The sequence below is a fragment of the Empidonax traillii genome, unplaced genomic scaffold (genome assembly GCF_003031625.1).
Source record: "Empidonax traillii isolate 1590-97213 ecotype Southwest subspecies unplaced genomic scaffold, ASM303162v1 scaffold51:size1492887, whole genome shotgun sequence".
Taxonomy (NCBI): Eukaryota; Metazoa; Chordata; class Aves; order Passeriformes; family Tyrannidae; genus Empidonax; species Empidonax traillii.
The window spans coordinates 431,434-443,081 of NW_020955244.1; the positions used below are offsets into that span (position 1 = coordinate 431,434).

The 11,648-nt window shown below is 56.0% G+C and overlaps 2 protein-coding genes across 4 annotated transcripts; one reads left to right on the forward strand and one right to left on the reverse strand.

Moving 5' to 3' along the window:
- Window positions 1-375: 375 nt before the first annotated feature.
- On the reverse strand, window positions 376-6,891 carry DCAF10 (DDB1 and CUL4 associated factor 10). Of its 2 annotated transcripts, none has more exons than XM_027879137.1 (7): window positions 6,561-6,891; window positions 5,961-6,074; window positions 4,314-4,511; window positions 3,699-3,901; window positions 3,477-3,587; window positions 2,448-2,593; window positions 376-1,176 (listed from the first exon to the last, which is right to left on the reverse strand). In XM_027879137.1, exons 1-7 carry the CDS (start codon window positions 6,872-6,874, stop codon window positions 832-834), a joined length of 1,431 nt encoding a protein of 476 aa, XP_027734938.1. In that variant the 5' UTR covers window positions 6,875-6,891; the 3' UTR covers window positions 376-831. The 2 variants fall into 2 exon arrangements, with proteins under 2 accessions (XP_027734938.1, XP_027734936.1); XM_027879135.1 differs by having other exon boundaries at window positions 376-1,200.
- Window positions 6,892-8,045: 1,154 nt separating this feature from the next.
- Window positions 8,046-11,592, forward strand: TRMT10B (tRNA methyltransferase 10B). Of its 2 annotated transcripts, none has more exons than XM_027879138.1 (7): window positions 8,046-8,154; window positions 8,238-8,516; window positions 8,865-9,017; window positions 9,401-9,479; window positions 9,772-9,839; window positions 10,062-10,185; window positions 10,936-11,592. In XM_027879138.1, the coding sequence occupies exons 1-7, from the start codon at window positions 8,059-8,061 to the stop codon at window positions 11,124-11,126; spliced, it is 990 nt and encodes a 329-aa protein (XP_027734939.1). In that variant the 5' UTR covers window positions 8,046-8,058; the 3' UTR covers window positions 11,127-11,592. The 2 variants fall into 2 exon arrangements, with proteins under 2 accessions (XP_027734939.1, XP_027734940.1); XM_027879139.1 differs by having other exon boundaries at window positions 10,065-10,185.
- Window positions 11,593-11,648: the final 56 nt, after the last annotated feature.

An 11,648-nucleotide genomic window follows, 5' to 3' on the forward strand; every position in this document is an offset into this window, starting at 1 on the left:
CATGAAGAAAGGCTCGTCTAATGATACTATGTACACATCCAAACGACTTCCTTCAACAGCCAGAGTGCAGGCAAGGTGTGGAAAAACAGCCAGGTGGGAGCACCCCAACATCAGCAGAAAGCCACGGTGTTTTGGATGTGGGATGGTGTGGAAAACTCCCTACAACAAACCCATCAGTAGAGGAGCCAGAGCTGCCCCATTACATGAACCACTGGAGTTCTTCCTGGGTCAGTGCTGAGTGAGGGGCTTGAGGGGGGCCTGCCTGCATAGGGGGTGGGCCTGGATGACCTTCAGTGGTCCCTGCCACCCTCAGCCACTCTGTGACTCGCTTTTCTAGCCAATCACAACCAAATTCATATAGAAATGAAAGCAAAATTTCCTATTCCTTTTTTTTTGTTGTGTCAGTAACTGTGTGTTGCTTATGTAGACAAGCAGGTGATTATCTACAAACCACCACCAAGTTGCTTCAGTGACAGAGGAGGATGCGGAGGCGAGGCAGAGTCCAGCTCCTCTCAGACAGGAGGCACCTGGGCCCCCTCTGCACTGTCTCCAGCAGCTCATTCCAGTTGCACTGAAGGAAATGATCAAGTATCAGGGTACAAACACAGCAGGACAGCGACCCAATGGCACTGGACCAGCAACCGCAGAGCTCTGCTGGCTCTGGGACACGGCCACAGGCTCGTAGGTGCAGGAGGAAGATCTGCACGGTGCTGGGTTGGAAAATCCTTCCAGGGCCGTGCTCCAAGAGCACAGTAACCGAGATCCCATCTGGAGTCAGAGATTTCGGAGAGAGCTGAAGTACAACCCACAGCCATCCACGCACCGCCGTGCCTAGAACTTGGGCTGGTAGAGGGAGACGCGTCCACTAAGGCACCCCGAGGCGATCTGACAGTGCGTGGGGGAGAACTTGGTGGTGAGCACCACGTCGTTGTGGGAGTACAGGGAGCGGATCTCACGCAGGGGGCTGGCCTCCCGCGGCAGGCAGTCCACCAGCTCCCGGCACTGCGCGTCGAAGCCCAGCAGGCGGATGCCGAAGCCGTGCGGGGATGAGATCATGCGGCCGTCGGGGCTGAAGCAGAGCTCCTTGATGTACCCCCGGCCCACGTTGGCCTCCTCGATGCAGTGCGTCAGGCGCAGGGAGCAGCGCGGGGACACGGGGCGCACCGGGGCTCCTTCCTGGAATTCATAGACACAAGTCCACTAAAGGGAGAGGCAGAGAAAGGGACACTGAAAGAGAAGTAAAGCACTGCAAACACACATTCCCTCCCCCCAAGCCCAGACAGGCAACGAGCAGTCCATGGGACTGATGCTATTGCTGACCCGCCCTTCGGTGAGCACCAGGAACAGAGCAGTGCCTCGGCATCTCCCTCACTCTGAAAGCTGTCCAGCACCAAAGCTGCTTTTTTAGTTAAACAGACATAGTCTTTTCAATCTAGTTTTTATGTGTAGGGAGCAAAGCCTAATCCTTTGGCCAGGCACCTGCTCTAAATCAGTAAATATTTTAATTAAATCTATAACAAAGCCAAACTCATTTAACTGTAACTTAGAGCTGACCATTGCCATTTTGAAGTCCATTTCCTTGGACTTCAAAAGGAAAGGAATCTTGAAATGAGGGAGAAACCACTTTCTGAAGGAATGTTAGAACAGCTCTACAAGCCAACTTGTTTTTTGCAGGACAGACAGGGATCTTAATTATATAATCTCAAAAACAAGTCAGTGACTAAGTTTGTATTGCGTTGATTCCATTTCAGCCAAAAGACCAAGTGTTTCCAGCTCTGTCCAATGCATCCTACTGAACTACCCACACAAGGAACAATACCAGACTGAGTAAGGCAGACTCTAGGACTATGGGAAGTTATAACTCAGGCAATCAGCAGCACCAACAGACCCAATAAAACATTTGCATTTTGGAAAAATCTCGTGCTGTGTGGCAGTTTGGTTGCTACAGAACCAGCATTAACGATTATAACTGCTTTGCTAAGCATCCACTCAGTCCTCTACACTTCTGTAAGGATTTACAATTACAAAGAGTGGTTTTCTTAAAAAAAAAAAACTCAAAATAAATACACAGACACCAAAAATCCCCAGCTCAAACAAAACCAAACCAACCTCAATTTACATCAGCAATCCAACTAACTAAACTGTTTATTATTGGTCGAGTATTACTGTCTATTGCTGGTCAATTTAGGGGACCAAAGGCTGCAGCTTGCAGCTAAGCTGTAGCTAGTCTTATGACTTCATACTTCAAGTAAAGGCTTGAAGTGGATTCTCACGCGAAGATCATTAAAAAAAATTCATAATTTTGGTACAAAATGACAGAATCTGTAAGCATGACTAATTAATCTATTAACACGAACATTTACCCCCAAACACGGAAATTTCAGTACATTTGTCTGATCCGTATAACCCCACGTATTTTCAGGAGGAAGGCGAGGTACTGGCCATACCTCCTGGTCATCAGTGTTGCTGGAGCACCGGAGCAGCGTGGCCCAGCCCTTGGGGTGCAGCTGCAGGGATGTGATGCAGTTCCCACGATCTCTTTCTCCAGGAACCTCTGGTGTCAGCACCTCCAAGCTATTCCTGGGTGATCCACCTGGAAGGGAGAATCAGCTGTGGGTCTCAGTGAAGTCCATACGCTGACTTTCACTGCTCTCAGCAGCAGGACTGCTGAAGTGGGGTCACACCTGTGACAGCTGCACCCGAGTGCCAGGACAGACCCCACCACTGTACAGGGTAATTCAGAGGAGTTACGGGAACACCTATAGCCAAAACAGTGGGCTCAGTCTTCATTTCAAACAGCTTTTTGTGAAAGTTGCATGCCAAGACCTGCATTGAACCACTTCACATTGGGAACCACATCAGAGTTTACCCTCCACACTTCCACTCTTCATCGGACTACAGCAAAAGCTGAAGAGTTGGGTTTTTGTAGGAACTGCTGATTCTCAAACTTGTATGATGTCCTCTTAAAACTCCTTCCAACATTTGTGCAGCTGCATGCAGCTTGTCTCCCTTGTTCCCCTCACCCACGGGGAAATCACTCCTTACCATTCAGGTAAGAAGTATGTTTCAGCATCTCACCATGATGCACACAAAACTTAACATTATGCTTTTTTAAATTGCAAGGAATTCACAAAGTATTCATCCATTTGTGAAATTCGCACTGACCCTCTGGGAGTGTTCAAAAAAAAATCCCCACAAGGAAGAGGGAGCACCTCTATGTAAGAACAAGAATGTACTGACATAATATAATGATCTTGTTGCCGTTATCAGATTTCTCAGAAAAAACCCCGATTAGAACCCCAGGCTTTGGTGTGCAATATTTTATTGGTTTAACAGAAGTCACGGCAACACCATTTTTTTTAAACCATAGAGACAAAAATGCAGTTTTTCACTATCACACTCTGGTCTTTTCTAATACAACAAGTCAAAGCCCATGATTCATTTTAATTTATCTTTTTCTGGTGATCTTGTCCTACCTTCTCGCTGGGAAGACCGTGACAAGTGTTTCTCAGAAAGCGGACCCGAGTCATTCTGGTGACAGGGTGAACCCACGGCTCGAGGGCCAGAGGAGCCAGACGACGTTATGTCTGCAAACAGCATCACCAGGTGAGCACCACAGGCACGCCCAGCCCGCCTGCGGCGCTGCCAAGAGCGCCCCACAAAACACCTCTAACACAGGGCTGCCCCAGAGCATTCACCTGAGCTCGACGTGGTCCTCCTGGCTCTTAAAATCGGGTAGCTGCCAACCTCTAACGACTTGTTTAGGTCAAGGTCATGCAAAATCAGGAGGTAACCAGAGGAGGTGGAGATGAGCATTTTGGAACAGTCTGGCGTCAGCCTCATGCGCATGAGAAAGCGGGTGTGAAAGAACTTCTTGTGGGGACATCCATCCTCTGTGCACCTGCACAGCGACACAAGCACAGGGGCGGCCACGGTCAGCTCTGACTGCAGGCCTTGACGGTCCAAGGTGTGCCCAGCATCCTTGTCCACCCCAAAAACTCTTTCTGGAGCACTGTCTTTATCCTACTTTTCTCATGAAATGGCAGAACTCAAGGGTTCATATGAACACAAGGGCAGAACTTTCTCCAAAAGGAGGAACTGCATTTTGGCACATCAGCCAAAATTTAGTCCTTTTAATCCCTGGATCACTACCATAGAGAGATAATGCAAGCTCTTGGTAAGGGGTATAAACTGCTCCCAGTGTTTCAGAACATATTCCAGCCCCCCTGGAGTCTGCATCTTGTACAGAAGAGCCCTGTCCTGGTGTGCTGTAGGAAGGCCACGGCACAAACACAGCGCACACATCTGGGTACCTGTTGGTGTCCCAGATGATCACGTTTCCATCGAAGCCCGACGTCACCAGCAGCCTCGTGTTGGTGTCGTACTCGATGTTCTTGACCCAGCTGGTGTGGCCATGCAGAGTGCAAACTTTGGTGTTCAGCTTCCTCAAGTCCCAGAGTGCAATCGTCGTGTCGTCGGAGCAGGTCGCAAACAGTCGGTTATCCAGAAACCTGGGAACGGCAGGGAAACACTGTAGCTGCTCAAGGCCAGTGCTCCTGGGCAGGAATGTAAGCTAGCACAGAGATAAACAGAGTAGCTACACACAAAAAAACCCAAAACACAGTACGTATACAGCAGTATATGTACCAATAACATCTCCAGTAAAAGAAGAACTGTCAGGATGTGAACCAGCACTACCTCTGTAGTAGCAAATGAGTAAACACACGGAGGCACAGCAGAAGTTTGGTTCAGTTTGGGGGTTTTTAGGTGTTTTGTATGTTAGTGAATCACGTACAAAGCACACTAGAGCCAAACCACCAGTGCAATATAGGCTCAGACAGAATCCCAGTGGTAACTCCACCCGTTCCCTCTCCGGACAACACTGAGCTCAGCAGGGATGGAGGGGCTGGAATTAGCACAGCTAGGAAATAAGCTGAATAAACTGAGTCTAGAGGTTACCAAAGCAAATGCAAGGCTTTCCAAAAACCGAGTGACGGCAAGACCTTGTGTGAGAACACACAGAAGTCGCTTGGTTCACTGAGAAAATCGACAGGCAAACCCACCGAGTTGGCACTATACAACCAAAGCTGAGCACCCTCTGCTCCCGCTGGAACTCAGGCCTGCATTTACTTTTAGAAGGATAAAGCATGCTGGTTTGTGTTTGGAATTCATACCCAATGAAAGTATTCAACGAAGAAAAGCCCAACCTGAGGTAAATGGGACAAGACAGCCACTCAAAAAACACCCACTAAACATCCTTTATCTCAGAGCTACACCCCACAAAAGCAGCAATAACCCTGAAAAATGAACAATAACCAAGTACCACGGGAAAAATCCCAAACTCTGGTGTAATAAGCACTTTTGGTGTTTATTGCAAGGAATTTCTGCAGTGCCACAGTGGCTGGAGTCCTGCTCATTAACCAGAACAAGGTAATGCTGCAGTAACCATGTGCAGAACAGAGTTCAGTTCTTCTGTGCCAGACAGACCCACATTTTACTTCAGCTTTCCTGACAGACAACCAGTTGACGTAAAACTTCAGGTTTTTTTGTAAAAAGGACAGCCAACTTGTGAAAAACACCGACTTATCTGAGGAACACGGCACCCCATATCATATTTGTCTCTTTTGAGGGGAAATGCTCAGACTGTTCTGCACTTGAATTTTTTTGTTTGGGTTTAGTTTTTGTTGTTGTGCCGTTGGTTGTTCTTTGCGGTTTTTTCTGGCTTTTCTTTTTTGCTTTAAGAATTGAAGAGTGGCTGCAGTATTATGAGAAGGCACACCTCAGAATCTATTCACAGATCCAGAACTGCTAAGGAAACCTTTATTTTAAAGGAAAAACTTTGCATGATAAAAATACTGGTGGATTTAGGATCCTGCTATTTTCTGCTCTGTCCTGGGAGGCTGGCAGAGGATTGAAAGCATAAAGGCTGAGCTGTGGCTAAACCTACCCTCCTGACCTACCTGATGTTGTTTACACAGTCTTCGTGGGCCTCAGAGAGAGTCTTGATGTGCTTTGAGGATATTGGGTCAAAGAGCAGGACTTCGGTCTGTTCGCAGGCAACGGTCAGCACTGACCTAGGGGAACAGAACCTCTGTGTTGGGGGGGTTTGCCTTCTGGCAGGTGCCTCTTGTGCTGTGGGTTCCCCTGCCCACATCCCCTGGGTGTTCTCACACAGCAGGAACACCAACTCAAATGCTCAGCTGGAATATCTGTTTGCTCTTCTGCAAATCCAGCGGGTTTTTTTTCCACTAAAACCTTGTAAAATGCAGATTGGGCAGCACCAGCGGAGCCCTGGCAGCAGCCTGAGCTGGGCGCTCACCAGCAATAATCGAGGCTGATTGTCCTGGAGAAGGAGGGTCCCTGCTCTGCCCGGGGGAGGCGGGATCACACCTGCCCCAGGAACTCGCCCCAATTATTTAAGCAAAGCCCAGGTGTGCTGCTGATATAAACTGCACAGAACACACCCCACTAGGAGAGCGATGTCACCTGGTCACCAGAGCGGCCCCTGGACCCGGGCAGAGCCCCGGGCACGCCAGGCCGGCGCTCTCACGCGCACCTACCCGTCGGGCGAGTACTCGAGGTTGAAGACCGCGCCGTGGGTGCGGGTGCTGAGGGACACGGAGTCGGCGGCCTGGATGGCGCCGTACAGCCCGGTCATGGCGCCGAACGTGTCCCGCGCCGGGTCCACGGCGGCGCCGCGGCCCAGGCAGCGCCCGCGCAGCCAGGCGAACAGCCCGCCGGGCGCGCCGGGCCCCGGGCCCGCGGGCTCGCCGTGCCGGGGGTGGTCGGGGCCCGGCGCCGGGCCCGGGTCCAGCCGCGCTCCCGGGTCCAGCCGCGCTCCCGGCCCCGAGCCCTCACCCGGCTCCGCGCTCATGGCGGCGGCAGCGCGGCCCCGCCCCCTGCCGGCGGCACAGCCAGCTGCGCCTGCGCGGCACCGCCCCCTGCCAGGGGCCTGCGCATGCGCAGACCCCTCCCACACGGCACCTGAGGCCCCGCCCTGTATGGTCACGTGACGGCAGCCTGCTCGGACCGGGGCGGCGCAGGCGCAGTTGGAGCTCGGTGGGCGGGGCCGCGAGCCGGGGGCTGTGGGCCGGGACCCCCGAGCGGGACCCCCGAGCGGGACCCCCGAGCCGCAGCTCCCTGGCCGGGGTTCCCTGCGGCCCCGAGCCCCTCAGCATTTGAGTCCAGCTCTGCACTTCTGTTCGGTGGTGCTTCCGCAGCCGAAGCTGGGCAGCTGCGCTGCAGCCGCTGCGTTGTGAGCGCTGCACGGGCTGAGCCCCCTGTTCTGAGGAGAGTGATCGCACGCGGGTGCTGAGCTGTCGCTGCGCAGTGTCCAGGGCTTCGCAGCCTCCCCCGCCCCGACAGCGAGGAGGGCACAGCTGGGGCCGCTGATCCCTGCTGGGTCAGCTTTTATTGCTGTCCCCCGCTTTAGCTTCCCCCAGCTCACACACTGACAGCGATACCACGGGGTGTGGGACACAGTTTTCCAGGGGGTTACAACCGTCTGGGGGTGTTGCTGCTCAGGTCCAGCCATCGGGCGGTTGGTGCTGAGCAGCTGCCTCTGCAGTGGTCTGTGCCCAGTCCCGTTCTCCCAGCGGCGAGAAAACCCCCTGGGCCGGGGGGGACCGCGCACAAACCCCGGTACCGCTGGAGCGGGGCCCCGGCACGGACCGGCACCGGGCCCAGCGGGAGAGCCGGCACCGGGGCACCCTCGGCCCGCCCGGGCGCTGACCCTCCGCGGCCGCCGCTGCTGCGGCGAGGGACGGACGGGCCCACCCCGGACCCGCCCCGGACCCGGCCCCCGCCCTCTCCGCGATGGCGGCCGGCGGCGGGGCTGGAACTGGGGCGGACCCGGCGGAGACGGACCCGGTGGGGGAGATGGACCCGCTGAAGGTGATGGACCCGGCGGGGGAGATGGACCCGCTGAAGGTGATGGACCCGGCGGGGGAGATGGACCCGCTGAAGATGATGGACCCGGCGGGGGAGATGGATCCGCTGAAGGTGATGGACCCGGCGGGGGAGATGGACCCGCTGAAGATGATGGACCCGGCGGGGGAGATGGACCCGGCGGTGGCGGCCGAGGCGCTGCGGCTGCTGCGGATCGAGCCCTCGGCCACGGGGCCGCGCTCGGGGGGTGCGGAGGGGCCGCTCTCGGTGAGTTCGGCGGGGCCGGGCTCGGTGCCCCGCGGTCCCCGCTCGGTGCCCCGCGGTCCCCGCTGACCCCGTGTGCCCCGCAGAGGAACGCGCTGCGGAAGCGCCGGCGCTGGGAGCGGGTCGTGGCCGCCCGGCGCGGGAAGCGGCGGCAGGAGCGGCAGCGCCGGCGGGCCCGGCGGGCCCCGGGGCGCGGGGATGGGAGGGGGGCGGCGCTCGGCAGCGGCCCCGCCGGGCCCCCGCAGCCCCCGCTCCCCCGCGGGAGAGGCGCGGCCGCCCTGGCCCGGGAGCGGCTGCTGCAGGCGCGGGCGGAGGGGCCGCGGCTCTGCCTGGACCTCGGCGTGGCCGGCGGCATGAGCGAGAAGGTACGGGGGGCTGCCCGGGGGGACTTTTCGGGGGACCCGGGGGTTGCTCGGGGGTCCCGGGGACGCTGCACCCCCGTGTGCCCGTCCCTGCCCCGGGCAGGGCACCGAGAGCCCGGCGGGACCCGCCTCCGGCAGAGCGCTGGTGTGTCCCCGATCCCACCCGGTCCCCGGTGCCGTGCACAATGCTGGTGTGTCCCCGGTGCCGGGCACAGTGCTGGTGTGTCCCCGGTGCCGGGCAGAGCGCTGCTGTGTCCCCGGTGCCGGGCACAGTGCTGGTGTGTCCCCGGTGCCGGGCAGAGCGCTGCTGTGTCCCCGAGCACGCTCGGTCCCATCCCGCCCCGTCCCCAGGAGAGCGGCCGCCTGGCCTCGCAGATCCGCCGGCTGTACGGGGCGAACCGCCGCGCCACCCGCCCCTTCTGGCTGTGCCTGACCGAGTTCGCGGCCGGGACGCCGATCTACGAGCAGTGCCTCCGCATGAACGACGGCTTCGAACGGTACCTGGTGAGAGCTGAGCCCTGCGCTCTGCAGCACAGCCGGCAGCCAGCACAGCAAAAACACCCGCGGTGGGGACTCCTGAGTCCCTCGAGAACTTGAATCTCATTTAAAATTAGATAATTGTTGCTGTTCTCCCTTTGTCAAACCACACCAGGGACTTTTGGTGAGGACAGAATTTAATGGAGTTTGAGATATGTGTTGTTCACTGCCCATACAGAAACATTTTCCAGTTGAAAAAGGAAAACCCAAAGCCAGTGTTTCTGTAGGCATTTATACATCCAAACAGTAGTGTCAGTCCCAGGATATCTCTGTGTCTGGGAGGGGGTTTTGTTCTGACAGATGGACCTTGGGTTGATAGGCTGCTCCTCTCCCTGCCTTGTGTTTTTCAGATGGATAAAACTCCAGAGAGTTACCTGGACCTATTTCCTTTGGATGCCATTGTTTATCTCACTCCTGACTCTGAGAATGGTAAATATTTCACATGCTTTAGGCAAGGGCTAAAGGCTGAATTTCAGGAATTTTTTTTTGAGGCGGTTTTGTGCCCCAGGCAAGTGGGTTCCTCTCATTCCCTGTCCCACGCTGGGAGACATGCTGTGTGCTCAGACCTGGTGCTAAAACTGCTCCCATGGGACCCATCTGTCCCCGGGCCGCAGCCCCTGGTGAGGGCACTCTGCCCACCACTGTCTGCCGGGTCTGCTGGGAGAGCGGCATCCTGCAGGATTCGCTGCTGCGTGGGGCTGAGCCTGTGTCCTGTTCCTAGTCCTTGAAGACATCAGTCCGGATAAGGTGTACGTGCTGGGAGGGCTGGTGGACGAGAGCATTCACAAGGTGGGTGTTGCCTGCTCCATTCCCTCACGAGAGCAGAGATATCCCAGTGGTGTTGCTGCCACCACATCCCTTTTCCCTCAAATCCTGCCCAGACCCAGCAGCGAGCTGTGCCAGGCTGCAGCAGTGCAGGTGCCACGAGGCCCAGGGCAGGTTTTGGCTCTGTGGCTGCTCATGCCACACGTGTGTGAGGATGTGTGGCAGTGTGTCTGTGTGTCCCTGCAGCAGCTGACCCTGCAGAGGGCACGGGAGCAGTCCCTGCAGACAGCCCGACTCCCTATCCGCGAGTACATGGTGAAAGCCCCCAACTCCAGGAACTACCACTCGGAGACACTGGCCATCAACCAGGGTGAGGGGCTGCTCTGGGGCTGTGCTGGGGCTGGGGGGACACGCTGGAGTGTGGTGTGATCCCTGCTGATCCCTGTTCCGAGGTCTGTGTGATCCCTGCTGATCCCTGTTCCGAGGTCTGTGTGGTCCCTGGGGGAGCTGTGCATGAGGCAGGGGACAGTCTGCTGGGGGGATGTGGAGGGCTGTCATTGGTACAGGCCACGAGAGGGTGGGAGTTTGGGGCCTTGTGCCGGGCTCAGCCCAGGCTCACAAAGCCAGGGAGGGTGTTGGTGTCCTGTACCACCTTGGACTGGCACACTTGGTCCCAGCAGAGGATTGCAAGGTGACTGCAGACAGGCTCATGTCCTGGGCCAGCTCTAGAAAGTTCTTGCCCCTGAGGTGGGTGGGGGCTCTGTGTGCCCAGGGGAGCCCTGAGGTGGGGTCTCGGCACCCAGGAGTGATGTTGGGAGGACAGCAGGTGTGGCCCAATACAGGGGGTACCATCAGCCACACAGACAGATGGCACAGGTCAGGCAAAACAGTGACCAAAGGCACCTTGCTCTAGTTGACACAGAGTCCACTTTGCCCAGAGCTCCCTAAAGTCCTCTCCAAAATACCTGTCTGCCCATAGGTGGGATGCCTGTGGCAGGTGTTAAAGGGGGAGACTCTCTCTGGGTTAGCTGTCATCCCTCCCTGGTGTTTGGTGGGTGTGTAGAGCTGCTGGCACAGATGTCACAGCACGTGTGACTCAACACCTCTCTGCTCCCGACAGTCTTCGACATCCTGTGCACCTACTATGAGACGCGGAACTGGCCGGTGGCCCTGAAGGCTGGAGTCTCTTCTGGAAAAGGCTACGTGCTACGGGAGGCAGCACAACAGGTGGAAACACCCCAGCACACCGCCACCCATGGAAACTCTTTATTTTGTGGTGAAGAGCTGCACAGGCAGGAGGCACCGGTGTGACTGGGCACAGGGAGCACAGTCACTTGTCAGAGCAAGGGACCTTGTCAGAGCAACACTTTCTACCTCAGCAGTGCCACGCTGGACAATCCCCATCACCCTGGGCAGGAAACGAGCTGGTGGAGCCTGGGATCAAGTGAAAACTGAAGTGAATTCGGTTTTGCTTCTTTGCAGCTGTTTGTTCGTGACTCCTGCACCTACACTTGTTCTGGGACAGGGAGGAGAAATTTGAGGTGTTTCCTTCATTTTACTTAAACAGTGAGTAATGTGAAGTTAGGATTGCAAAGCTCATGGGTGGGGAAAATCCCTTCCCATGGGACAGGAGAGTGCTGCTCCCACAGGAGAATGTGGGATGGGAGGCAAGGGCACCACGTCCCAGCAACTTAAATCCAGTTGAAGACTTGGTGAGTTGTTGAAGCCTGTAGCTAGTCCTATGCATCTAATCTAAAATAAAACGTTTAGATCCCCATTGTGTCCTTACAGTTACTATATGTGGTACCTTGTCATACATGACATGCACAGGTG

What these genes read in the sequence shown, in the direction of transcription:
- TRMT10B (XM_027879138.1), top strand. Translation starts at nt 8,059, where the DNA reads ATGGACCCGGCGGTGGCGGCCGAGGCGCTGCGGCTGCTGCGGATCGAG. An exon ending in GTGCGGAGGGGCCGCTCTCG is followed by an intron (nt 8,155 to 8,237) that starts GTGAGTTCGGCG and finishes TGTGCCCCGCAG; the next exon opens with AGGAACGCGCTGCGGAAGCG. An exon ending in CACTCCTGACTCTGAGAATG is followed by an intron (nt 9,480 to 9,771) that starts GTAAATATTTCA and finishes TCCTGTTCCTAG; the next exon opens with TCCTTGAAGACATCAGTCCG.
- DCAF10 (XM_027879135.1), bottom strand. Translation starts at nt 6,874, where the DNA reads ATGAGCGCGGAGCCGGGTGAGGGCTCGGGGCCGGGAGCGCGGCTGGAC. An exon ending in ATCATCTGGGACACCAACAG is followed by an intron (nt 3,902 to 4,313) that starts GTACCCAGATGT and finishes GTCGCTGTGCAG; the next exon opens with GTGCACAGAGGATGGATGTC. An exon ending in ACGGTCTTCCCAGCGAGAAG is followed by an intron (nt 2,594 to 3,476) that starts GTAGGACAAGAT and finishes TCTCCCTTCCAG; the next exon opens with GTGGATCACCCAGGAATAGC.